This window comes from Solea solea, chromosome 4 (assembly GCF_958295425.1).
Source record: "Solea solea chromosome 4, fSolSol10.1, whole genome shotgun sequence".
Lineage (NCBI taxonomy): Eukaryota > Metazoa > Chordata > Actinopteri > Pleuronectiformes > Soleidae > Solea > Solea solea.
Window position 1 is genome coordinate 4,406,845 of NC_081137.1, and position 27,020 is coordinate 4,433,864.

At 42.1% G+C, this 27,020-nt stretch overlaps 1 protein-coding gene across 5 annotated transcripts in view; it reads left to right on the forward strand.

The window, feature by feature from the left end:
* The window catches only part of cadm1a (cell adhesion molecule 1a), a 370,896-nt gene that overhangs the window by 304,613 nt on the left and 39,263 nt on the right, over positions 1-27,020 (forward strand). For all 5 annotated transcript variants that reach the window (XM_058627224.1, XM_058627227.1, XM_058627228.1 and 2 more), the window contains 2 exons: positions 10,741-10,837; positions 15,699-15,871. In XM_058627224.1, coding sequence (XP_058483207.1) covers positions 10,741-10,837; positions 15,699-15,871 — 270 coding nt within the window. The remainder of the gene's footprint in view (positions 1-10,740; positions 10,838-15,698; positions 15,872-27,020) is intronic.

Genomic DNA, 27,020 nt, shown 5'->3' on the forward strand with positions numbered 1-27,020 from the left:
AGAGTAAACGGAAGCAAGCTAAATGTCTTTGAGTGTTTTCAACAGCCTGCTGCAACGGCAAGACAGTAGCCTGATGCTAACATTACTCCCACTGGACATTAGATTAGATTAGATTAGATTAGATTAGATTAGATTAGATTAGATTAGTTTAGATTAGATTAGATTAGATTAGATTAGATTAGATTTGACTTTATTGATCCCACACTAGGAAAATTCACTTGTCACAACAGCAGGGTTGGGAGCAGACATTATGGTATAAAAAGAGTACAATAACAATTGTATAAATGAACTTGTAACTGCAGTAGATATGTCAGTGCTTCAGCGACTCTAGAAAATTCCACACGTGCACGACAGGATATAGTTTTTAAAGAGGTTTTAGACCAGGGGCCTCAAACTCAAAATGATCTGGGGGCCAGTGAACGTCTGGACAGGAGGAGGCGGAGGGCGGGTCAAATTGAATTTCAAATTAAAATTATATCTTGATAATTCATCCTGATATTCCAAATTAAAAAATAAAGTAAAAGTGTTTGTTTTGATGTGTAGTTCACAAAAAAGATGCAAAATTAATCTATAAATAACAAAATAGACAGATATGAAAATAGAATCAAATAAAATTGATCATAACATGTTGACATTTAATTATGTGATACATGTAACCTAATGTATATTTGTATGATTATTAGTATTATTATTAGTATTATTATGATCAGTATTAGTATTGTTATTAATAATAATAGTTAACCCCTCACTACTTCCTCTGCTCCACACTTCTCTTCTATTTTACAAAAAATAAACCAATCAGTGATGTCATCGTGTGTTGCCACTGGAGATGAACCATAACTTGTATCACAAGTTCAAGAGGATTTAGGTCTTTTTTACCGAGGCATCAGGATAATATATATGTATTTTATGCTTCTGTCTTTGGCCTTTTGCATGTCTTAGAGCTCTATTAAAAAATAAAAAGTCCTATTACCGTCCGACCTTTCCTGAGAGGAGAGCGAGACAAGGAGAGCAGCTCATCTACAGAGGCAGCCTGGCATTTTGTTGGCCTCTCGCTCACATGGACCTCACGCCTCACTGCTTCCTACTGCTGCTGCTGCTACTGCTACTGCTGCTGCTGCTGCTGCTGCTGTCACGCTCTGTGCTTACTGTAATGGGCAACAAACAGGCATCACCACTCCTGCCGTCCACCTTCCCTTTGGCCTCTTTGCTATGCAGTTCAATATTACAGCTGAAGAGAGTCGACTGGGCTATTACTGTTCGTATGGAACATATCTGCGCTCACGTCTGTGTTAGCTTTATTTTCCAGGTGTGTAATTATCCTCGAAAACTTGACACAAAACTGCTGTTGATTTGCCACAGCGACTTACAGCGAGATATTAATTGGATGTAGTTTTTTTTGTTCTCAATTGTGCACTAGTATATTTCACAGTAAACAAAAACCACTGTTCTTTTTCCCAGTGCTGAGGTTTGAGCTGTTTAATGTGCTGCACGGAAAAATCCACAGCCTGCTGCTTAAATACACTGGAATATTATTATTTCTCTAAAGGACAGTGTCCAGGGATTTAAGTTCCCTCTTCTGCAGAAGAATTTTAATTAAAGCAGGTTTGTATTTGAGGCAGGTCTTTATTTCTAATTCCCTCTTTGTGATAAGAATAATTGGTCATTTTTTAAAGGAAGCCAAGTTTTGATCTGCCCCAGCTTGGCCTTTAAAGCGGCTGCATTATGCCGTTAATATAAACCCATCATGGCCCGTAACAATTTCAAATTAAAAGCCCTTTAGAGCTCCAGTGGAGGAAAAAAAACAAAACACCCTTCACTTTTTGTTAACCTGGCTTTTATTTTATTATTACAGATGACAACAAACTACAGAAAATTAACCTAGAGATTATTAGAGGTAGAAATGTCATGTATGTGTATGACGCAACAAATTATCGCTTTTTATTGTAGAGACCTTAATTTCATTGCGCCCAACCAGTGGCCGCCTTGGATTATTTTTATTAATGCAAGGATTTCTATGGTTGTGACCTGTGGCCACATTGTTTGACTGTTGTTGGTGATTGTTGAGGAGTTTACCAATGGTGTTAGAGAATAATGGATTGTAATTTATGCAGGATTTGTTGGTTGGTGTTCGTGAAACGTTTCAAAATCAGCACGTTTTCTCCGAGAGAGATAAGCGAGCTGAGCATCAAATCAAAGATGCAAAGCTTATTTTTATGATAGTTTCTCAGTTCAAAAGTTCCAAATTTTCAACTAGTACTACATTTTGATTAGTAATACATCTGTAACGTCATTCTCACTCATTAAAACCGTGTCTTTTAATTAAGTGTGATGTCACAGGTCACACACGCTAAAGATATCAGAAGTGAAGAAGACCTGAACCCCACGATTGAGACCATAAACTCCTCAGGAACGCCACTTTTATAACATTTATATCATATTTATAACATCAGTTGTGTTTTAAATCAAAGTAGTTCCTTAGTAACCAGTGGAGTCCCCCCCCCCCCCCCAGTGGCTGTTAACAATATGTTGTTACATTCTGGTTGGCTTCAGGAGGAACCTGGGAGATTCCATTTATTATGAACTGTATAATTTATGTACAACTTCAGCTTGTGCAGATTTATGTCGGGCACAATTAACGCACCGGTCACACAAGTACAAAAAAAAATTATACCATATTTCGAACCTTTTAATAGACTTATTTCTGTGATAATTGCATTTCTAGACACGTCCTTTCCACAATATCTATATCATATGAAAAAGGGCTTTTCAATCTCTGGGATTTCATTTCCACTCACCGCACTCTCAACACTCACTAAGTGATGTGTATCACATCAGGGTGAAAATGACTCGCGCGGTTTAGCTAAAAGACAAGTGTCACACCGCCAGACACAATGTGCCAAAGTAATTGGCCAGTAGTGAACGTCCTGTTGTGAATGGTTCGGGGCGAAACTCGTACACCGCGCTACACCTCTTCCCATCACGTCTCTATTTCCCCTGTGATTAGTCCCAAATTGCATCATCCTTTTCATGAACTTCTCCGAGAATCCACTTACATATCTGTTCCCTTTTTAGGAAATTATAAAAGACGAGGGCCCTGTGAAATAAAACCTACATTTTCTATTTCTGCTGTGACAGTCAAGTTTAATTGCTGATTACTGAGACAGATAGAGATGACGTGATAGGCGATTTACACTGAATCACTCATCGTGTGGGCAATTTGAGTCGAACAGAGTGCATTGTGGATGTAAGAAGAAAGGCCTTTTTACATTTAAAAAAAAAAACAGTCTTTTGTCAAGGGACAGCATAATTAAATAAGCCTGTAATGTTTATATGTATAAACACAGTAAGTAGTTTTGTGCCGTTGCCTGGCTGTTTACCCTTAAGGTCAGCCGGCAGATGGATCGTGCCGTCTTGAGTGCTTATGAGGTGAGGCACACAATAAAGCAGATAATTCAGTTGGCATAATGATAACGGCCCTCTTGCATAAGGGAGACGTTTTCATTTCCACTTAAGAGGCAGCATCTACATCCTGTGCAGTGCAGTGTGTGTTTTTCCATCAGGCAGAGACAAGGCAGCTCCACCATCACTACTTGAGACTTATCAAAACAACCTACAGACGCCTGGCATCCTTCAGATTTACGGCTCCGGGATGACAAGGTCAGATGACGTTGCGAGCAAAGAAAAACGTTGCAGGATGCCATGTAGCGCCTGGAGTGGAAACAAAAACCAAAGGGCTGCTGTCTAAACCGTTGCATGCCCAATGAGCGTAAGACTTGGCTTATCGCCCATGTGCTGTCCATCACCGAGGCTGAGAGCCGACCACTGACAGGGTGTGATTTAGACAGATGGATGGCCAGACATGTGTTGTTTGTTGCAGAGAAGGTCGGACAGTTTTACCCCGACGCTCCGCAGTCATAACTCAGGGTGGATCCTGATTAAAAATGCAGAGGCAAAAATTTTGGGGGCTATAAACCGGGAAAAAGACGCAAAGTGACTCATATCATGATCAGAAAACTGTAATTACGCCACGTCAGCTCAGACATTAGTCTGACAGCGTCTCATCAGGGAAAAGCTCAATGTAAACATTACATTGAGAACATTAGCAACTGCAGGCTGTTTCAATATGACGCAAAACATACATACAAATAAAATATCATTTATTATACTTCACCAGGTGTTATAATGACAGATTAGTATGTATTCAATTTCTGACCATGTGAAATTGGGGCAGGATTTACAAAGTCTTGATTTCTCCCTGCTCAGACATGAAATGCATCCTTTACTCCTTTTTTGTTGTTGTTCACGTCAAATCAAAATAATAAAAAAATAATACTTTACTGCTCAATCGGGGCAGTTCAAAGGCCCATCAGCATTTTTTTTTCGCGTCCTAGCCTCCTCCCTTCGCTTTTTTTTTGACTCCTCAAAGCGTAAGTGCACTTGTTGGCTCGCGTATTGTCACTTTGAAGTTACAAAGCTTTTTGCAGCAAGTTTTTGGCTTGAGGCAGAACATGGAATTTGAAAGACTTCTCAAAAATTGTGGACCATTGTATTCAGACATCAACTCCTCCCCCCCTCCCTCTTCAGTCCAGGCCTCAAGGCTGTTGCCTTCTTCACCTGCTCTGTTGCAAGGCCCCTGTCACTTAAATGTCAAACTACAAACCGGTTGCTATTTTAACTGCGAGAACTTGTAGCTTGATACAAAGTGACTGACATCGTTTTTGAAGTATAAGCAGTGTTTAAAAATTGCACGGGCAGGCAAAGCATTTTTATTTATAGAGCACTTTTCATATACACAAAGGCAGGAACACTTAAAAACAACACGACAACAACACAGAGGCGGAACTGTAACGTGTCAATACAAATTAAAGGAAATTTACAGTTCAGAAGAAACTGAAGAGAGAGCATCATCGAAACTACACGTTAAAGACGATTAGCAACGTTAAAACGACCTAAAAGGAGTGAGAAATTCAGTTTTCTCTGTCACACATCTTTTTTACTCAAGTGACACATTGACACAAATTCACGGACCTCTGGTTGAAAGATGACCCCCACAACCACTGATCTACCACCGCCCTTAAGGAAAATACACAGACAAAATGAATGCAAGGTATTTAAAAGCATCAGGCGAGCAAATAAAATGCGATTGTAAAGTGAAAGTGATTGAAAATATTCTTATTCTTGCATGATTGTACGTATAAGTATTTGATGGTATCTCATGGTCATTCCCCATCTAGTATTAAATCTACAACACAGTAAATATAGAAGACTTCAACGGCTTCAATACATGTCAGAAAAATCACAACTTTTTCCGACCCGAATCACTCAGCCCCGTATTAAACGCGAGCTTTCTGTCCACAATCAACGATCGTCTGCCACACCAAGATGAAAAAGCCTTTGATAACACCAGCAACAGTCAACGGCCCGGTAACAATAGGAGTACAGCTCAGCCGCGAGAGTCAAAGCACGTCAATTACCTGTCAAAACAACATTCTCGCATTTCCGTTCCGGCTTGCTCTGCAGATCTGCGGCAGCGTTGTCTTTCTTGTACGTTTCAACTTTATCAAGTAACAGCCGTGTACGCGTTTAGAGCCTGTGGTAGCCGCACTTCACCATGTCTCTCATTCCCCCAAAGCTTGTGCTTGTACTCTGGTGCCAGGTCGATTTGAAAATTCCATCAATGATATGCCTACGGTTAGCCCAACACACCTCAGGAGTGATTTGAAGCACTGGAGGAGCAGGTCGAGGTCAAGGCAGTCAGAAAAATGACTGTTCTATTTTTATTCTGTTTTTTGGGGTTTTTTTTTTGAATGACCCAGACCAGACAAATATTTTTGGGTCTTAACCCAGCTTAACTCTTCAACACCAAGCGTATCGCTGATGACATGTTTGCACAACTTCGCACTTTGCTTTACCGTAGTTACGCAACATTTTGTGCGCGACAAAGGCAACATGTGGTTAGTGCAGTAATGTCACTCGTGCTGTTGCAGGAAGTCCAGAGAATCAGCGTCTTTGTCACCAGAGAGGAGAGAGTTGTAAAAACGTCTGTGCATAGTTTCCATTTTTTGCACATTGAGAGACTCAAAAATGTTATTGTAAATAGGTTTTACACTGTTCAAATTTCAAATTTAACATGCAAAATCAGTTTTTGCCTTTTTGTTTGTCCTCATTTTTAATTGTTAAAGTATTTTAACATGCAGTAAATTGTAAATAACTGCCAGCTATTGGACGTTATTCTTGAAAAATGGCCAAAAGCACTTAACTACAGGACATTCTCTGGTCTTTTTATGGTTAAAATAAGCAAAGGAAAGTCCAGATGGGCATTTTGAAGGTTAGGCGTTAGGCGTCAGTGATCTATCCTCGTCTTTAGGCATCTTTTCATGATCCACTATAATGTACTTCCATTTGCCATCATTCTTCTGAGTCCAGTTACTTGACATAATTGTCTGGTATACGTGTTGCATGGTCTATGGATTCATACAAAAGTGGCTTCCTGGCAGAATGGTGGTTTGGTTCTGAGTGTTGCATGATGCCAACTACCATAGCTCCAGAGACTAGATTCTGTTTGTGAATATGGAAATTGTATAGACAAGGGACAAGATTTGAGGGTTGGATGTTTTCTTGTTTCTAGCTGATCAGTTACATTGATTGCCTGCAGGCCATGTTTCATGTATCTGCAAAAATCGTGTTTGTTGGTTCTGTGGCTGTATCTCTTGATATATCCACCCTCTTCACTGGAGGCCATTGACCCTAGAATAGAATAGCCTTTATGAATAGAATAGAATAGAATAGAATAGAATAGCCTTTATTGTCGTTATTTTGTGGACAACGAAATTTGGGTGCCACTCCCTTGGTGCAAAATACAATATATAAATAACAATTTTAAAAAGAGAAAAATAAAAATATTAACAATAAAATAAGAATATGAAAATGTTGTTTACATTTTTCCAGAAACTATGACTATGACATTTACAAAGATGACAAAATATAGCAGCAAGATGACAAAATATAGCAGCAAGATGACAAAATATAGCAGCAAGGACAAAGTGACTGAAACATCAGACTATTGCACTTTCCAGTGGTGTTTCCCTATGAATGAATGTATTTGCTTTCGTTTATTTATTTAGTTCTCTGATGGCTCTGGGAAAGAAGCTATCCCTGAGCCTGTTAGTCCTGCTTCTGTGGGATCTGTACCGCCTGCCCGAGGGTAACAGGTGGAACAGCTGGTTAGCTGGGTGGAAGGAGTCCTTGATGATATTTCCAGCTCTGCTTCGGTAGCGAGAGCTGGCAATAGTCTCCAGGTTAGGCAGAGAGCACCCCGTGATCCTCTGGGCTGTGTTTATGATCCTCTGTAGCGCTCTCCTGTCTGCTTCAGAGCACCCTGCGAACCACGCTGTAATGCAGTACGTAAGGATGCTCTCAATGGTGGCGTTGTAGAAGGTTACAAGCAGCCTCTCCTCCAGGTTGTTTCTCCTGAGCACTCTCAGGAAGTGGAGACGCTGCTGGGCCTTCTTTACCACCGCCGTGGTGTTGACAGTCCAGGAGAGGTCGTCAGATATCTGCACACCCAGAAACCTGATGGAGTGGACTCTTTCCACTAAGTCCCCATTTATGTGCAGTGGGGTCGGGGCCGCTCTGTCCTTTCTGAAGTCCAGTATTATTTCTTTTGTTTTAGTGGTGTTTAGTTTGAGGTTATTAACTGAACACCACGCTGTTAGTCTGTTGACCTCATCTCTGTAGTCAGACTCGTCTCCATCTGAAATGAGCCCGACTACGGTGGTATCATCCGCAAACTTTATGATGCTGTTTGAGAGATGGGTCGGGGAGCAGTCGTGTGTGTAGAGAGTAAAGAGGAGGGGGCTCAATACACATCCTTGTGGGGAGCCGGTGCTGAGTGTGATGGTGCTGGAGAGGTGTGGACCAAGTCTGACTGACTGAGGACGATCTGACAGGAAGTCCTTAATCCAAAGGCAGGTTTGGTTGGAGAGACCCAGGTGTGAGAGCTTCTGCACCAGGATCTCCGGTAGGATGTGGTTGAAGGCTGAGCTGAAGTCCAGGAAGAGCATTCTGACATAGCTCCCCCGGTGCTCCAGGTGACTCAGCGCGGCGTGGAGCGCTATAGTGATAGCGTCCTCCGTGGATCGGTTTGCCCTGTAGGCAAACTGGTGTGGGTCTAATGTGGGAGACAGACAGGCCCTGATGTGCTGGGAGACCAGCCTCTCAAAGCACTTCATGACTACAGGCGTAAGTGCAACAGGTCTGTAGTCGTTGAGGCTGTGCACTGCTGTCTTCTTGGGAACGGGAATTAATGTGGAGGTTTTGAGGCAGGGTGGGATGATGGCCTGCGCCAGGGACAGGTTGAATATGTTTGTGAAGACTCCAGTCAGTTGGTCGGCACAAGCTTTGAGTACCTTGCCGGGTATTCCATCGGGGCCAGCCGCCTTCCTGGGGTTCACAGTCCTCAGCACATGTCTCACTTCATGCTCCTGAAGTGTCATCATGCCAGTGCTGGGGAGGGGTGGGAGTGCTGTGGCTGCTGAGGGCCTGTCTGTCTCAAAGCGGGCAAAGAAGCTGTTTAGTTCCTCTGCCAGCGAGGCATCAGTCCTAGCAGTCGCCTGGTTACTGCTTCTGTAGTTTGTTATGTGATTTATTCCCTGCCACATTCTTCTGGGATCATTCACAGCGAAATGGTCCTCAATTTTCCTCTTATATGCCGCCTTGGCCTCCCTGATTCCTCTCTTCAGGTCTGACCTGGCAACGCTGTACAGGGCCCTGTCCCCTGACTTGAAGGCGGCGTTTCGGCTTTTTAAGAGGGACTGCACTTTGCTGTTCATCCAGGGTTTTTGATTTGGAAAAACCCTGACCCTTTTGTTGACGGTGACAGTGTCAATACAGTTTTTTATGTAGCAGAGTACAGTGTCTGTGTACTCCTGGAGGTTGTGGCTTGAGAATAAATCCCATAGAGTGGTGGAGAAGCAGTCCTGTAGTTGAGAGAGGGCTCCCTCTGGCCAAGTTTTTATTGTCTTTGTTTGAGGCTTTGTCTTCCTCAGCAGGGGGGTGTAAGTGGGGGTGAGGGACATGCAGAGGTGGTCAGATCCAGCCAGGTGGGGGAGGGGAGTAGCTTTGTATGCATGTTTTATGTTGGAGTAAACATGGTCCAACGTACTATCCCCTCTGGTGGCAAACTTCACAAACTGAACGAATTTGGGTAACACAGTCTTTAAACATGCTTTGTTGAAATCACCAGCAACAACAAGGACTCCATCAGGGTGTGCAAGCTGCTGTTTGTTGATGATGGCAAGCAGAAGGCTGAGGGCTGTGCTAACGTTAGCATCTGGTGGGATGTAAACAGCTACCACAATGACCACAGTGAACTCCCTCGGGAGATAAAAAGGTCTGCACGAGACTGCCAGAACCTCTATATCAGGAGAACAGTGTGTGTCAATGATCCTGCTGCTGCCACACCACTCGTTATGCACATAAACACACAGCCCCCCTCCTCTGCTCTTACCCGAGTCTTTGTTCCTGTCCTGCCGATGTAGCGTGCGGTCCGCTAGCTGGACTGCAGCGTCGGGGATCAGCGGGTGAAGCCACGTCTCCGTGATGAAAATAACACTGCAGTTCCGTACAAAGCTCGTCGTGGCTGTCTGTAGTTCCAACTCGTCCATTTTGTGGGTTATGGATCTGGCGTTTGAGAGGAAAAGGCTCGGTAATGCTGGCCTGTATGGTTGTTTACGTAGCTTAGCATCCGAGCCCGACCGGCATCCCCGCTTCTGTTTCCTCTCTCTTCGCCGCCTCCTCCGCTTGCTAGGCGGGCTGACCATCCACGGGGATCCCGGCGATCTCACTATATCCTCCGGGATGTTGTGTGTTCGCCGATATTCGTCGGTAACAGCCAAGTTGTACCTCAGGCCGAGGTCGATAAGTTCCTGGCGACTAAAAGTAACTTTAGCCCAACATAATTCAAAAAATAAACATAAGAAAACTAATAAAAAGGCGCACCAAGTCGGAGAGCTAAAAGCCGCAGCACCAGTGCGCGCCGCCATCTTGAACCGAAATATCGATAGTAAAAAAATCGTGTTTGTTGGTTCTGTGGCTGTATCTCTTGATATATCCACCCTCTTCACTGGAGGCCATTGACCCTAGAGGCCAGTGACTGAAGTACTTTGTTGATTATACAATTCTGAATCCTATTAACTATCGTCTGACAGGTGCTGAGATTGTCGAATCACTCATTTACTCGCAGTTACACCAAAACAAGTAGCTGAACGAACTGCGGATGGAGCCGATACGACCATATCAACTGAGTAATAATACGAGCAGAACAGTTAGCAGATTAGCATCAGCTAATGCTACTCAGGGGATCTGTACTGAAGCTGAACCTGACCTGCAAAGCCTCACTGTTTCTGCGTCAAGCTAATTACTATGGACGAGCTTGATCTCTTTCAAGCAGGGCTGGGATACACACAGTCATGAAGGGATTAGAACACGCATGAAGAACATTTAAACATGTTTTGTCATCCGCGCGGTGCATGAAGCTCAGCCGAGGTATCTTCTGCAAAATGGGAAGCCAAAAAAAAAATATATATAAAATATTCACGAAGTTGTGAGTCTGGAATCCATTAGGGTTCATCCGTGCAAAACAAACATGGATGTCGAAGGTAAATAAAACAATAGGTGAGTCTTTGTCAGTCATATTTTCCTCGCATTTAAATCTTTCCCTCTTTCTCCCTCTCCCAGACAAACCGGAGGTCAAGATTGTGGTGGAATTTCCTCAGGGTCTGACCAGGGAAGGAGAGAACTTGGAACTGACGTGTCAGGCCAAAGGCAAACCCCAGTATGAAGTGCACGCACACACACACACACACACACACACACACACACAGTTTTACCAATTAAAAATGCCCACAGGGAGGGAAAGCAAACCTACCTGCTCACAGATGCACATTTATATATTCATGCACATATCCTGACTGTATTCCTTGGTGTGTTCATCTGTCTCATTGGGTTGCTGTGTGAAAATGTGTCCTTCACTCTTTTCCTTGCACTGCTGCCGAGAAGAGGTGAACATTAAAGTTTGGCAGCAGTGAGTTGAACTGAATGTAAACAAGCACATCGATGCATTCCCAGAACTTGGACAGAAAAGGGAGATTTATACACTTAACTCTCACCAAACCCCTTGACTATCCACTGTGGTAAAGAAAGTAAAAAAAAGTCTTTGTGTTTATAAAAATACACCACATGTATCATCAGCCTGAAAGAGGTGGGATTACATACAAAGCAAACCATTAGTCACTCACTCCAGGTGTCGGATGAAATAAAACACCTGATGCAAAGATTTGAAATTAGTGTGACTCACATCATTCTGGCAAGTTGAAATATTCTTATTGTAATTATTCACAACAAAAAGCTTAAATATTCATGTGCAAAGGGATTGAGATGAAGTGCTTCCTGTCAAACATCATGGAATCAGTCACTGTAGTTGTATAAAATATAAAACCTGACAGGAAAAGGAATTTTGCAAAGGGAAAAGAATAAAAAAAGCACTTATTATTAAAGTACCAGTCTGTTGAAATTCACAATAACACTGTAGTCATTTCAGTTCAGGCCACCAGACCATCGCTGGGTTACACTGTACCTTTTAAGTTGTTAAAAAAAATCTCCTCATTCTGGTGAAAAGGTGATGCAAGTCCCAGATATAAAAGACTCTGCAGAAAAGAAGAGATATATATATATATATAGTGTGTGTGAGAGAGAGAACTCACTGTTCATCTTCAGAAGCAGTTACAGTTTAATTTCATGCGACTCCTCCACGAGCTGTGTCTCTGACATTCCTAATAATGTCAGCGCTGAATCATCTCCCGAAAAGTGTAGGAACTTTTTTTTTTCTTTTTGTTTCTTTCTTTCTTTAAGGAGAAATAAAATGATATAAAAGTGTTTGTCGCCCAGCTGCTCAAGGAGTTTCTTTAGCCTCTATCACTGCCTCGAAAGGTACAGTGTTTTTAGTTTCTTTATGGTCAACTCATTTTTATGTACTATATAAGTCACTACATTACCACTGGTGACTAGTTTAGTGTATATTTGTTTTCTGTGATTTAAACAGATACAGGTTTCAAAGTGTATACGTGTTTCACTTAAGTTTCAGGTAAAACCAGTGATGAGTTCCTGACTTTTATCTAATGACAGATCAGTATTAATACACCATCTATCCGTGGCCCCTTTTTGCAGGTGGTGTACCCCAAGACTCTATCTTTGGCCCTTTGTTGTTTTTTTATTTGTTTAAAAACATGGGATATTCCTGAACATAACACAGAGACAGCTTTATGTGTGAAACAATTCCCTGCTACACCTCTCTGCTACCAGAGAGTGTTGGAAAATCAAAGACAGGGGTTCGGTTTAAAGTACGACGAGCAACCAAACGGATCAAATACCAGCAGAAGCTTAAATCTGTTATATGAATTTGGGGAGTTAGGTGTTTGCAGGTGTCACTTCTCATCAGAGTAATGAGATCAGCTGGTGGATTAAACTGTTGCCAATGGATACAAAAGCACGGCGCGGAGGGGAATCTGCACCTGCGATGAATGTTACAGAAAGACCTGAGGCCAAACTGTGCGAAAGTACCATCACTGGATACATAATCACGTAATTGAACGGTTTCTATTTTCTTTTCCCGGACTTTCAAAGAGGAAATTTGAAACTGATGTATAATTATGAAATACATTAGAATTATGGCGTGATATTAAGAGCAGGTGTTTAATTACCAGTTTTTTTAAAAAGCGGATGGAGTGCAGGAAAGGGTATTAATAATAGAGGACTGGGCTCTAATATGCGCTAGGTACAGATTTAGCACAACGACAGTTGAATTAGCATGAATAGAGTGTCTTTTTTGTGATGGGTGCTAAAATATCTAGGGAGATTTTGTCAGACTATGTTGATGGATTCAAGTTAAAAAGACTGTTTGTGGTTCCGTCTGTATCAGTGTTGATCATTTATTTGAAATGGCTGAGTCCTGCGTGTGAAAAGGCACTTGCTTGTCACTCACCAGGCTGTTATTCATGTGTAAACACAGGTGTCGGTTTGTTTAGGTGACAGGTCTTTGTGGAATGAGATGTAATGGGGTGCAAATGAAGCCATTAAAACGAGCAGGGGTGGGTAAAGGTGTGGGAGCTTTCAGGCAGCCGAACTGTCAAACCATCCAAACATCAATACACTTGCTGTTGTAGATATCAATCATATTAGTCTGTTGACAAAGCAGGTACGAGTTTGAACAGAACAAAGAAATCATCGGATACAGCTGAAGTCATGAATATTACATGAGAAACAGCAATGGTACCAACAGGTGTTACCAAGGCCTAATCCACGAAATAAAAAGATGTTAATCTAAAAGCTTGATGGATACATCAGAAACACAAGTATAAACTTTCCCTTCACTTAAACCCAAGTGCTTTTGTTCCTGAAATCAAAGAGAATAAAACCCCCCAGGTTCTTATGTGACAGATGACGTGATAATAATGTTTTATTAGTTTGGTTATTCACAAATTGTTGCCTCGGAACATTTATCCTGTCAGCGATTTCATTTGTCACGTTAGAGCCACTTTCTGAGCCAAAATGGAAAGGTATTCCACCCTTGATTTTCAGGAAAGAATTGTGTCAAATGGCTTTGTGGCAAGAATTATTTGTGCTACGCTTTAATGGTGGCTGTTTGTCTTTAGAGCGGCACAGTGGTGTAGCTGTTAGTCCGGGGGCTCTTCTGCGTGCATGTGTGGGTTTCCACTCCATCCAAAGACATGTAGGTTTAGTTTCTCTGTGAATTGGAGAATCTAAATTTGATTCTCGGTTGGACTGGTTTGTTCCTGTATAGCTGCTTCTAGACATGGACCACCCAGTAGCAAAGATCCTGCTGGTCATGTGAACGCGTCGCACCTGACAACGTCTTACTGTTTTCAAACTGTGAAGAATGTCTGGACATAAGTCTCTGGACAGATTTCATGCCTGGAAACTCCTCGTGATCGGCTTGTGACCTGTTCAGGGACTCCTTCCGTCATTCCGCCTTTCACTCTTTGTCAGCAGGGATTAGCTGCAGTCTCCCCTGTGACACTCTCATAAATGGTAGCGAATGAATGAATGAATGAATGAATAGTGGGTGGGGTCTGGGTCTGCTGGATGCAGACTTGGGTTTTAAACTTGACCCAAACTTCCGCCAAATTGAAAATCTAATCTCACTTTGCAGGAAGTTTTCTCATTTCAAGGGTCTAAAACTCTGTATGATTCTCTGAAGGGTACAAACAAGTACAAACACATGCAAAAACACACACACACACACACACGCTCGCGCACACGTACACTGTACACCATGTACTTCTAAATTCTTCTCCCTGTCAGCCCCCCCACGGTTTTCATTCTTGGCATTGAGACAAGCGTACTACCCCATTTTATAAAGATGAAAACACAATCAATACAGTGAGCCGGGAATTGGAAGTCATTTTCATTAGAGCTGCTGAGAGTTGTGCAGTCATTACCAGCAGATAGCACTGGGGGCCCCGGCTGCAGGCAGCCATTTGTATTCTAGACGCCTGCCCTTCTCCTCTCCTTGCAGCCCCATCTTGCCTCTTTCGTCTATCTCCGTCTATCTCTCTCTCTCTCCTCTGGATTCACTTTTACCTTCTCTCTACTTCCAGTCCACCTATAGAAGCTATTTTTGAGGTCTCATGCAATCTCATAATCTCTTTTATGTATATGTGTATATGTATATACAGTATAAATATATGTATATATCATTTATATACATTTTGTTTAACGTGGATAACACTGTGATTACCCATTGTAGTCTTTCTCTTTCAAACCTTGCACCACAGCCATTAAACACAGTTGTTTGTTTGTCTTGGCTATTGAACTCCAACTGCTATTTCCCTTTTTTTTTTCTTTAGTATTCTCATGTGTGTTTTTTGTTGTTACCCCCTCACTGTTTGCTTTGCTCCCTCCACAGCAAATGTTTTCAAATGAAGGGAAGCAAGTTAAAACACCACAACAAAATGCAACTAGAGAGAGAGAGAGAGAGAGAGAGAGAGAGAGACACCATCATCAGCTCATGCTCAGGGGAAATAACAGTAGCTGGTGGTGGCCATTGGAAGTTGCAGCAGCGAAATCGGAGTGTTTTGTCTTTTTTTCCTTTTTCTCTTCACCCTCTGTGACTCTGGTCGCTCTGAGCTCATTGTCATAAAAATGGAATCTGTCCCTCTGTAAAACTCCGTCAGGGTACAAAACAGAACAAACACAAACACTCGGTGGGGGCCCACCTACACAGAAATGCTCCCAAGCAACACAAGAATGGAAAGCCTGTAATTTCAAGACAAAGCGACCGCACAGTTATTGTTGCTTTTAACTCTAAACAAAGAGAACGATGTCATGTCTTCTTTTTATATTCTAGCTCTATGATTAGCCTTTTTTTTTCCCAGAGTAAACAGCTGGACCCTCAAACAGATGTGTCCTGCATTGAGGGAATAGGCCTCGAAATTAATAAAGATGGTTTTAAATCAGCCTTTGGATGTAGAGTGAAAGGCTTGAAATATTTATATGCTGTTTATTATGGTGTGCACTGAACATGGCATCCATTAGAAACCACTAACAGCACTTTAGACTTTTCTTTTTTTTTTGAACGGCTCAATCTTTACTGTTGCATCTGCTGCTCTACTTTTCAGGCCCCAGCGGGTGAACTGGGTGAAGGTGGATGACGACGTTCCATCCCACGCCGTCATCACCGGTGGCGATCTTTACATCGAAAACTTAAACAAGTCCTACAACGGGACCTACCGCTGCGTGGCGTCCAATTCGGTGGGGGAGTCTTTCGACGACTACATCCTCTACGTCTATGGTATGAAGTTTGACCTCTTATAGTTTCTCTATCCTCTTTCCCTCTCTTTCCTTCCTCATTTTAGATGCACACTCTTCCAAAGAGGTGATCATGTCCCGTATGTGCAGTTAGTTTCTGCGATGTTTGAATGTGTTAAAAGTTGACACCATGTTTCATCTCAGATCAGCAGGGCTGAGTCCATACATGAACAATTTATACAATACACAGACATTTTTAGGGAAGATTGTTCCGGGTGATTGAAACCAAACATTTACCTTGCCTGGTTTGACTGTCTGTGTAAAGTTCTCCCCATGTTTGTGTGGGGTTATTCCAGGGTTCTTTGGCAGCCAAAGATACGCAGATTGGGTTCGGTTAAGTTGAGATACTAAGGCTACATCCATACTTGTCTATTTTCATGTGGAGATACATAAATTCTGCTCCAAACACACCTGCTGTCAAACAAGCCTGGCGTTTTTGGTGCATTTCAGTCTGCATGGGCAGAAACAGACACAATTTCACTTCTTGATAGTTGTTTTTTTGGGTTTTTTTTGATCGCCTGCACTGCGACTATCAGCTGTGAACTAGATTCACTTTCACCTAGAAATACCTGCACTTACTTTTCATAGCCGTTGTCTCCTCTGAGTCATCCCATCTGAAACCAAGCACACAACGGCAGAGGAAAGAATCAGCCTCCTGTTTGTGTGCCCCGTTTTTTAGATTACTTCTAATCACTGACTGAAACTGTGTTAATGTGAAGACACCATATTTAAATGAAAACACTGTAGTGTGGATTTAACCTCGTCTAACTGGAGGTGTGACTGTGGTGGGTGTGAATGGTTGTTTGTCTCCATATTTTGGCCGTGTAATGCCCTGCTTCTCGCCCAGTGTCAGCTGCGATTAGCTCCGGTTCACCTTGTGAACCTCGAAAGATAAGTGCTATAGATAATGGATGGATGGATTTATATGCAGCATTAGCCTTTATTACATACTGCTGGAGGTCAAACGTTCCAAAAACACGATCATCATAGCAAACGGCATCTTATTAGACTATTCATGTAAAAGTAAACTCCCCGAAAATCCTCGACGAACCACAACACAGTGTGCACCATGTTTATTGTGGTGTGTGTTGGAGCAAGAACTCAGCTGGTGATTAAGTTACACTCGTACATTTTGTTGACAAATATTGGTTCTTCCCACAAGCTTAAGAGTCGTTCCCTAACCTGCTTCCCGCCAGCCTTTGCCAGACACCTCCTTTTCTGTGGCTTCCACATTGACCGAGCTTCCTCTTTTCCTTCTCTCCGTGGAATCCTCACACCCTCATAAACATTATCTCAATATGCTTTTGTGCTGTTGATACCAGTTATATTTCCCCCCCCTGAGCAGAGCATTAGACTCTAATGTGCTCATTTTCCCCGGCCAAAATGACTTTACTATCACTTTTGGGACACCCCGATCCCACAGAGAAATTAGCAGTGAGTGAACCGAGTACTTTCTATGTAGGGGAGTGGAAGGGATTGCTGAATGCCTAACGGACACCAGCTGAATGGATGTTATTTACAGCAGACAGAGTTGATGTGCTAATGATGAGTGCAATAAAACAACTGCGGTACTGTGGCACTTCACGAAAACGGCTTACTGCCACCTGGTATATTAGAGCTCTTAGTTTAAACTAACAGTGCAGTGCAGTCTGTGTCTATATCCCGGTTTTTTATCTCAGTAGGAGCCATTACAGAACCTGATACAAAAGAAATAATCCATAAAATACACATTTTTACAATATATTGCCCTCAGTCTGATCTAAAGTAATGTTAGAAAGCACTTTTTGTTTATGGATAGTCTTTACTTACAGGGAAAAGTTCATCCACCGGGAGCACAGCCTTATTATTCACAGTCTAGGGACACTTACAAGGCATTTTCTGATTAATATGTAGCAGCTATGCGCAGTCTGATCCGTTCGTGATCTTTTGTTAATTTTAAACCATTGTGCACTGTGTATGGCCATCCATCAAGAATTCTCCACTGAGTTATTTTGCAGACGCACTGATCCTCCAAAGTGCTGCTGACAAGTGCAATTGTGCCTTGCTGTTTTGTTCGTGCTGGGGTTGAAGATAAGCTGCCCAAATCCTGTCCAAACCTTCCCGTCACAATACATCCACATCGACAACGTCTCTCCACAGGCATTATACAAAGTAGCACCAGGACAGTACACATTATATTTAAGGGAAACAGAAAGTACAATGATGCTGGCAATACAGATTTCTATCTGACACCAACACAGACACCAGTGGCTCTTTTGGGAGCTGTGTCATAAAAACTTACTTCAACTAAAGATTCAATAGACTTTTTTTGGAGGAAGAATCAAGTGCAGTTAAGATGAGATTTAAATATGTTAAGGTATTGCTCATTTTGAGGGAATAGACAGTAAATCTGTTGCTCATTGCATGAAGATGAACAGAAGATCAACACATTTTAAGGTAAAAGACATGTGTTTAAGGTTAGATTCGGGTTAAACATCCAGTGTGTATCACTGAAGAGGGTTTATTAAGTATTCTAAATAACGTCTTGCATCGTCACGTTTCGAGGAGCCCAAACGGACAAACTACCCAGAGCGCGCATTTAGAAGTGGAAGCTTACTCCACAAAAATAAAACAAGACTTACTGCGTGGCATGAAAATGCCATTGTCATTCCCTGATGTGTTTACAGAAGGCAGAGATGAGCCTCCTCCTCCTCTTTGCTGGTTTATGCGAGCAAAGCCATTGACATTTGTTTGCACAGCAAGTTCTGGCTTCAAGATACAAAACACAAGTCCGTCAGGGCTGCTGTAGACACACAACGGCGGCTTCCGTAAAACTATGTAAACAAAACTTTTTTTTTTTTTTAAAGTGGTGATATACTTGTACAAATATACTTTTGGGTAGTGTATTCAATTTCCGTTCCATTCCATTTCCATTAAAGCGTCCTAAATTAAAGTAAATAAAGGTTTCAGGTTAATGATGTAATATCTTGACACAACTAGATCAATTACAACACACACCGGAACACTTGCAACTCTTTTACCTTCAAAGTTGCATGATTCATACACGTACACCTCACACGTGATTGTAGCAGGCTTTCTGTACATCTCTGTTCTCAGGCCTTAACACCAAACCTCCATAATGTGGCTGCAAGTATCCCCTCTCTCATCTACCCACACAACCCCCACGGCGAGAGAAAACACAAAGATAAACACAGTAATGCAACACGTGGACGACTGAAAGCCTCACACGAACCACACCATTAAAACCACACAGGGCCTCCATCCTTTTAGAGCGAGTCTTTTGATGACTTTGATGTGTCTGTGGCCCCCACATTGCTAATGTCCACAGTAATTCAGCAGAACACCATGCCGAACCTTCGCCTTGCTAATGCGAAGACAGGATGTTGTGACTGATGATTCTCACATTATGTTTCAGACCCCCCTCCACACACACACACACACACACACACACCACACCATAAATAGATCCCATCCCTGCTTACCTACACAGGCGCTTCAAATAGAAAAAAAGACACACATCCAATGAAGAAACCCACACACAGTAGTAATATAAAAACACAAGTTTTGTTCTCAGGACACTTTAGGCTGCTGTGAAAGCATCGAAATCAAACTGGCAGTAAAATTCCAGGTGAGATGAAGACGCTGAACTCATTTATGAGGATTTATTGGCAGGAACTGCATATACTACCCATAGGTATGATTGCATATGTGTATAATCACTTTAAAATACAAATCATTTGGATTTTGTAGCCTTAGAATAAGCCTCTCATATGTACTTGAGACAAGGGTCTTGCCTCACATAGGCTGCCATTTTGCACTGCCATGTTTCCAAACAGGCAAATACGTAGCTTCAATGACATAAACCCAATTTGTAAAGCAGAGTTTGGAGACTCTTGGAAAAGCGCACTTGTTGCATTCTGTACTTTTAACATTACACTAATTCTCAATAATATCCATATACTTAATATACATGTACTTTCTGTCATTCTTAATGTCAAGGCAGGGATTTCTTTCCGACATAAAAAATAACCTCATAAAAGTAATGAAATTGAAATGACACTGGACAGCGACTGTCCTCCTGTAGGTACGGACAGCCCATGGATGAATGGAAGGGAAATGGGCTTGTAACCGGAGGGTTACTGGTTTGAGTCTCCACCAGGTCAAGCAAAGTACCCAGTCCCCATTGCTCATTGTTAACTGGACCCTCTAAATTGACCTCAGGCATGGGGGACCACATCTGGTCCCAGATAAATGTGAGGGTTGTGTCAGGAAGTAAAAAAAGTCCCTCTGCCAAAATAAATATGTGGCTCATCCGTTGTGGCGACACCTAGAGACGGAGCGGTATGTGAATTTCTTGTACAGTCTGATACAAAAAATGTACCCCCCAAAATATCTGCACAATAAATCGCATCCAGTAAGGTTTTCTGCCAGGTTTAAAAATTACATTTCCGTGGTAAGTCAAACATGACCGCACAATAAAAGGCAATGATATGGCCCATTTGTCCGTGGTCTAGAGTCCTAAGTCACAAATATTAGGCTTATGAAGTTATCCATATCTCCAGATACAATCGTGTCCAAAACTCTAATCATATAAAGGTTGAAAGCCCTTTTCAAACCCTGTAAAAAATGTCAATCAAAAGTTATATATATATATATATATATAAGATAAAAGTCATAAAATGTATCACATTTCGATTGTGGTGTCTGAGAAAGTTTATTTCTTAACTTATACATTAAAACTCTGTAACTTAATGATGAAGCCTGCATGGCACTTCCACCCCCAGCTTCCCCTCCTGCTCGACAGCCAGAACAAATGCAGCCGGGGCCGGCATCTTCTCTAATACATCTGATTCTCCAGTATTGTGACCCTAAGTGATGGAGAACACCACAGGCCTGGCTGACACTAACAATGTTAACAGGAGGAGGAAAAAAAAAGAAAAAGAAAGAAAGAATGCAGTCTGTGGTGCTCTAACTCTCACTGCAGCTCTTACTTCACAGGGTAAGAAAACACAACCATCAGGGTTTTCCTCTCACGGTCGAGTGAGACCCAGCGCCGAGGGGTTTTAAGTTGTTTATAAGCTGACGCTTACCCAATAACCGAGTTCTCCTCCTCCCTGCTCCTTCAGCAGCACAGGGCTTTATTGCACACGAGCAAAGTGTTCAGTGACCCTGTTGCTCATAGTCGTCCAACTTCCTCCGCGCTTTACACTTCTCCTCCATTAAAACTCGCGGGAATATCTTTCCGAAATCACTGTTGCTTCTCTGAGTGGCATCCAGCGCGTCTTTCCGTAGGTGCAAAGTGTCCTGAAACGTCTCATTTGCAAGTGCTTCTGCGGTTCCTGTAATTGCACTTGAGTGGAAGGGAAATTGCAGTGTTATGAGGAGGAAAAGTAACTCATCACTTTCAAACCAACCGCTATTCGCAAGGTGGTTTGTGCATCCTGTCTGTGGGATCTGAATTTACCTGGATGCACCTTTAAATCTCACATGGACAAACACTGAGTGACGTCATTTGAAGAAACGTGTTGTCCCTGACAGACTGGAAGATTCAAATCCTAAAGCTTGGTCACAAACAATCTTTGAACCAGACTTTATTATGAGGTCACTTTCAGGTTTAAACTAGTTTACTAATTACTCCATCCATCCATTACCTACTGTATACCTTAATCCACTCATCCAGTGAGGCAGTTGGACACAATCATAGCTTGCAGAGGACAAACCTGAAGTTTCAAAGGTGGCTGGTCACTTCTTCAAGTTATTCAAAATGCTGGATTTGATAAAAACTACTGACATAAAATAAGCAAGATGGCTGCTGCTGATAAAGGAGTGAGCGAGGCCTCTCATCTATCCACTGTTGTGACAGCATGAAACAAACTAGACTGTGGGTTTTCTCCAAAAGTAGAATGATTAACTGCACGTACAGTGTTTGCTGATTAGAAAGACACATGCACTGTGCCAGTGACAACAATTATCAAAAGTTTATTGTACCAACTGGCTCCAATCATGGCATCACACGTCTCACATTGTGTTGCTGTGATTTTGGTGTGTGTGTGTGTGTGTCTGTCCAGAGGCGTTTTGGTTTGCGCTGGTTAATGATGAAAGAGCAAATGAACAAAGAGATTCCGAGATCAAATCATAAATGTGACACCGGCAGAAAAGCACGGGTCCACATTAGGCTGGAAATAAGGAAACCACTTAAAAGTGGTTATCTTATATTCTGTTCCCTTATGAGCCCCAAAGTGCAAAATATAGACCTGTTAGGCAGAAGTTTAAAAGGTAATTTATTGCAAACATGAAAAAGGACTCGGATGATGGGGCAAGAGCTGAGAAGTCCAGGCGGAGTGGCAGGCTGGTAATGGGTTCGATGAAGCGGAGCAGGGGAGTCTGGAAGACTGGCAGAGTCGGACTGGGAATGGCAGATGTGACTGAGCAGGAGAGGCAGACTGCAGCTGAATCCAAACAGGGTTACAGACGCGGACTGAGCTGAACGTGGCCTGATGGCAGATCGAGCAAGTGGTTTTATCTGAGGCTCAGGAAAACAAGAGCATAAGCACGGAGCGGGAAAGGAAACCACGGCGGGTCAAAAACAGACTCGGCGCAAATAGACTGTGGCTGTTGCGATTTACTGTACTGTCAGACGGAGCAATCGGGCAAACACTGAAGGATGAGGTCTTATAGAGATGCACCGTGCAACCGCGCCTGGCTCTGGATACTCGCAGGGTACAAACGGACTACTGAAAAACTAAATAAACAACAGAAGGGCAAGAAAAATATACAAAGAGATAACCGAAGAAAGGGTGGGTGGACCCACCGAGTGTGGGAAGACTAACGAGTGCTCTATGAATATAATGACAGAGCACCAATAAGCAAATAAAGCAAATAAAAGCAAACAAAGCAGGAAAAAAAACTCTTTCATGAGGTCAGACATTTCCAACGGGCAGCATCTAACAGACACTCCACTCCTACACCAGTATGACTAATGCTATCATACATCCACAGGCAGAATAACTCAGTGGTGATGGCACTTATGAGCATAATAATGTTGAAACATTTCTGACAGGTATTTGTTTCTCTCGACATGGAACTGTTGTTTTCTTTGCCTCGTTTCGTCTGCCTTTGATGTTTCCATCTGGTCTGCATGGATCGGCTGCTTTCGCACGCAGTTCAAACACAATTAGATTCATTTGAGACTCTAAACTGGGCCACGGGCAAAGTAAAGTGTGACTGCGTGACCCTCCAGGTTGTACCGTAACTCTCACCCAATGTTCAGACCCTTTTATTAAACAAATGGGGCTAAACCAAAAAGACTTGATTGGTATCAGAACTATAACAATGAATAAAAGTTGATAAAATAAACAAAACTGTGTCAAACCCCGTTTCCACCAAGCAATACCGTTGGCTTCCCCTCTCTAGGTTATGCAGTTATTTGCATTTAGACTGTCAAATGCTGCAAAGGGAACCAAAACCGCTGTGTCCCACTTTTTCTGTCCGAAGCTCGACACACTGCAATCCATTGATTGGTCAATAGAGAGTCTTCATTTCCAGGTGACAACAGAAAGAATAGGCAAAATATAATCCAACTTTCTGACAACAATTAGACAATAAAAGCATGTAATAATAAACCAGATATTGAAGTTAGATTGCGTTGGATTCTGTTCTTGCTGCTTGTGGAATCCCATCATTCCGCCATCTTTGTTAACTCTGAGCAAGTTTTATGAAGCCAGATTAAAAAGATAAATCCCCCCCTCTAATATTGTTTGTTTTTTTGATTATGGGTGTTAAAAAAGACAGCGGGACACAATCGGGGATGTCTTTCACTCCCTGCACCTGCATCTCGGAGCTTCTTGAAATCTTGTTCCATCCATTTAGAATAGAAACCCTGGTTCATAAACCTCATCAGTAAACAAGGCCCTGCGAGTCAGTGGGAGGAAAAAAAACACATTCCGCCTGTCACATTTGAAAGTCAATGAGCTCCACTGTCCTTTGATACATCACATCGACGATCCACGAGAAAAAGGAAGTAGGGGGGAGTACTTTATAATCAGATACTATCGCCAATCTTTCTTTTTTAATCTTTTTTTTTTCCCCCTCCATGTTAAGTTTTTAATGAGTTGTTGACACTGATGATCTCAAACATCTGCTGGACTCTCACTGTTCATGATGGGATAAAACCAATTAGACAGCACCACCCCCGAGCTGGAGTTTGTTGGCTCTCAAGCATGTGTGAAACTCATCATCTCCAGCTTCATCTGCCAGCTGACTTCCCAATGGATCATCCCTCCCCGCCTTTGTCTCCACATTGCTCTCTATAGCCTTTTGTATTTGTCAAGGTTGTTTTTTTAAAAGAGCCCGATTGTTGATAGATTAAAAACATACTGTACATCAGAGGAGTCTTGACTGTGGATTCACATCACCCGAAAGCCGAAATTTGCATTTTTTTTTATATTTGCTTCAGGCAGAGTTCTGAGAGGCTACAAGGTCTTCTCAGTCTTGTATCTGCATTATTTGATTCGCCTTTCTTCAGGTGAAATGATGATTTCTCGAAACCAACAATTACTTTTGAGGCAAATATGAACATTTAACGCCCGCAGGGAAGAGTACATTTAAATGAAAAACAACTACTGTACTCAAAGGAAGGGAAAATATCAACAGCAGGATGACTGTAATTATCTCTTTAATGTGACTTTGGATGAACACCTCTTATAGTTGCTGATTTTTCAGTGATGAATGTTTTTTTAAGCTCGGTTCCCTGAATGTGTTTTTCACAGTATTTTCTGATCAGTCAGTTTGAAGGATAAGGCTGATGCCGGTGTCATTTTGTATGTTTCTCCTTTGTCAATAAGTCCATTGAAAAGAGCCAGTGTGCTGTATTTGTTCATCCTTCAATACTTTATCGCCTCCCTACAATGTCTGACGCACTCAGTCCCGAGCCTATTCATTGCGGCAAGGACATGAATCTTTAAAAATGGGACACACAGCTTCATGTTTAATACAGATTTAGTAATATACTAATACAGCTGGGCAGTGGCTGTAGTTTTTGGGAAGCATTACTCAAACGGAAGCAAACAGGTCATTTATTTGGGTATATTTCCAGCCAGATATTAATTCAGTTTTGATTCACATATTGGTGGATTTGCAGCAGCGGGAGAGTACATGTGGGAAAAACCTCAACATAAACCAAAGTGGTTATGATTCTGGAAATGGAGATGTCATACAGTGCCACATTGTGGCTCATTGATTTATTTGCTGTTGTGTTTCTCTGTCTTTTATAGAGAGATACAATCAGATGGGCTTGGGCTAAACAGACAATATATGTCAACATGATCAATTTGTTATTGTTCTGGTCTTTTCTTGGGATTTGTTGACAATCATAAAGACATAGGTTATCTCCAGCCTCACATTAGCTGCCGGTTTTCCTCCGGCTGTTGCTGCATGTGTTGTCAGTTTGTCACATTAGGTGTGTCCACATTCTAGGGCCAGATCCTTTGGAGAGTGCATTTGGAGAATTGAGAGGCTAACTAGTCGGGGTGGGAATCACAGGGTACCACATGATATGATACAGTGATTCTGTGATAATCAATATATTGGAAGGCGACCATGTCACGGCACATCGCGATATCTGTCTGTAATGAAGCTCTCGTCCGTATAGATGGAGGAAACCCCATCCTCTGAAGGATGCATGCTTATAAACTACAATTATTTACTTTCTCCTAAATTAAATGCAAAAATACAACAGCAGCAGCAGTTTTGAGCGCCTCATGTTGATATGGTGTTTTCTACCGCTGCAGCGTTTTCTGTTACTCTCAGTGAAATGTAACATAGATTGAGTTTGCAGCTAGTTAAAGCGGCGTCTCTTCTGCCTCCTCGAATTCCCTCTCCTCCCTGCTTTCTGTCCATACGCATTTCCTTTCCTCACCTTCTTATAACACCTTATTTCATTAAAGTGTATACCGGCCTCTCTCCTTATCGACAGCCAGACATTACTTATTTTTTTCAGCAGCTTTTAATAACCCCAACAGGTTTTTCAGCCCTTTTCCCTGGCAATCAGAGCAGCATGGGAGGTTTCTAACCAAGCAGCATTGCCGGCGGCCTCATAGCAGTGCAGCCCTGCCACTTCAAAAGGGAAAATGTCACTTTTGATATCTCCCCCTGGTCATTGTCAGGGTGGGGAGTCTAACCCAGCTAATGAAGTAAAAGGGGGAAAGCTGTGGGAGGAAAAATGGACACAGCTTGATGCTTTTTGTTTAGTTTATTTTTATTTCTATGCCTCTGCACTTGCGACAGCCGTTGCTGGAGGCGTCGTGTTTTCCAAAGTGTGTTTTGTCCGTCCCATTCTTTTCAAATGCGATTTTTCGCCAGCACCTCGGGGGGAATCTTTTCAAATTTGGTGCAAATTTTCACTTTGACTCAAGGATAAGCTCATTAGAGTTTGGCGGTCAAAGGTCACTGTGACATCACAAAACACATTTTCAAATATAATTAGCAAGCATTCCCATGAAGGATGTAGGCGGTTTCTATTAACAGAAACTGAAACAGAATATTTTTTAAGTTTTAAATCACTGATTAGCTCCTGATGTGTTTGGTTTTTGGTGAAACTGAAAATTGTATGTTCATGTTCTACAAGAACAAAGGAGAGCTTTTCATGTCTTTAAGGTCACTGTACACTTATGGATAGCATTGGGCAACAGGTATCCAGATGTTTGCACTATACCACTTGGTTGGCTGTGGTATTTTCATGGCAGCTGGCACCATGCCTTACATACTGGTTCTTTAAGACATCTTACTTCAGTCCATCAAAGGATGGACATGTACGTCTGCAAACACCCGTCGAAACAAGGATGAATAGACTTTAGTGGTCGAAGGTTCAATGTCAAATGACATTTTTGTTCAATGCTGAACATGACAACACTTAGGAAACCAAACTTTCCTTGTTCAATCTTATATTGCCATGTCTTTATGTGTCACAGAAGAGAAGTGGCATGTGCATAGAGCTTGTGTGTGGCGTACAAACTCCAAACACAAGAAAAAGGAGACAACAGCAAAGATGGCAACAGTGAATGCAAGAGCAACAGAGGTTGCGTATTGATCTTATACGAGAACATGCAAGACTTTCTCACTCTGGGACCCTTGTT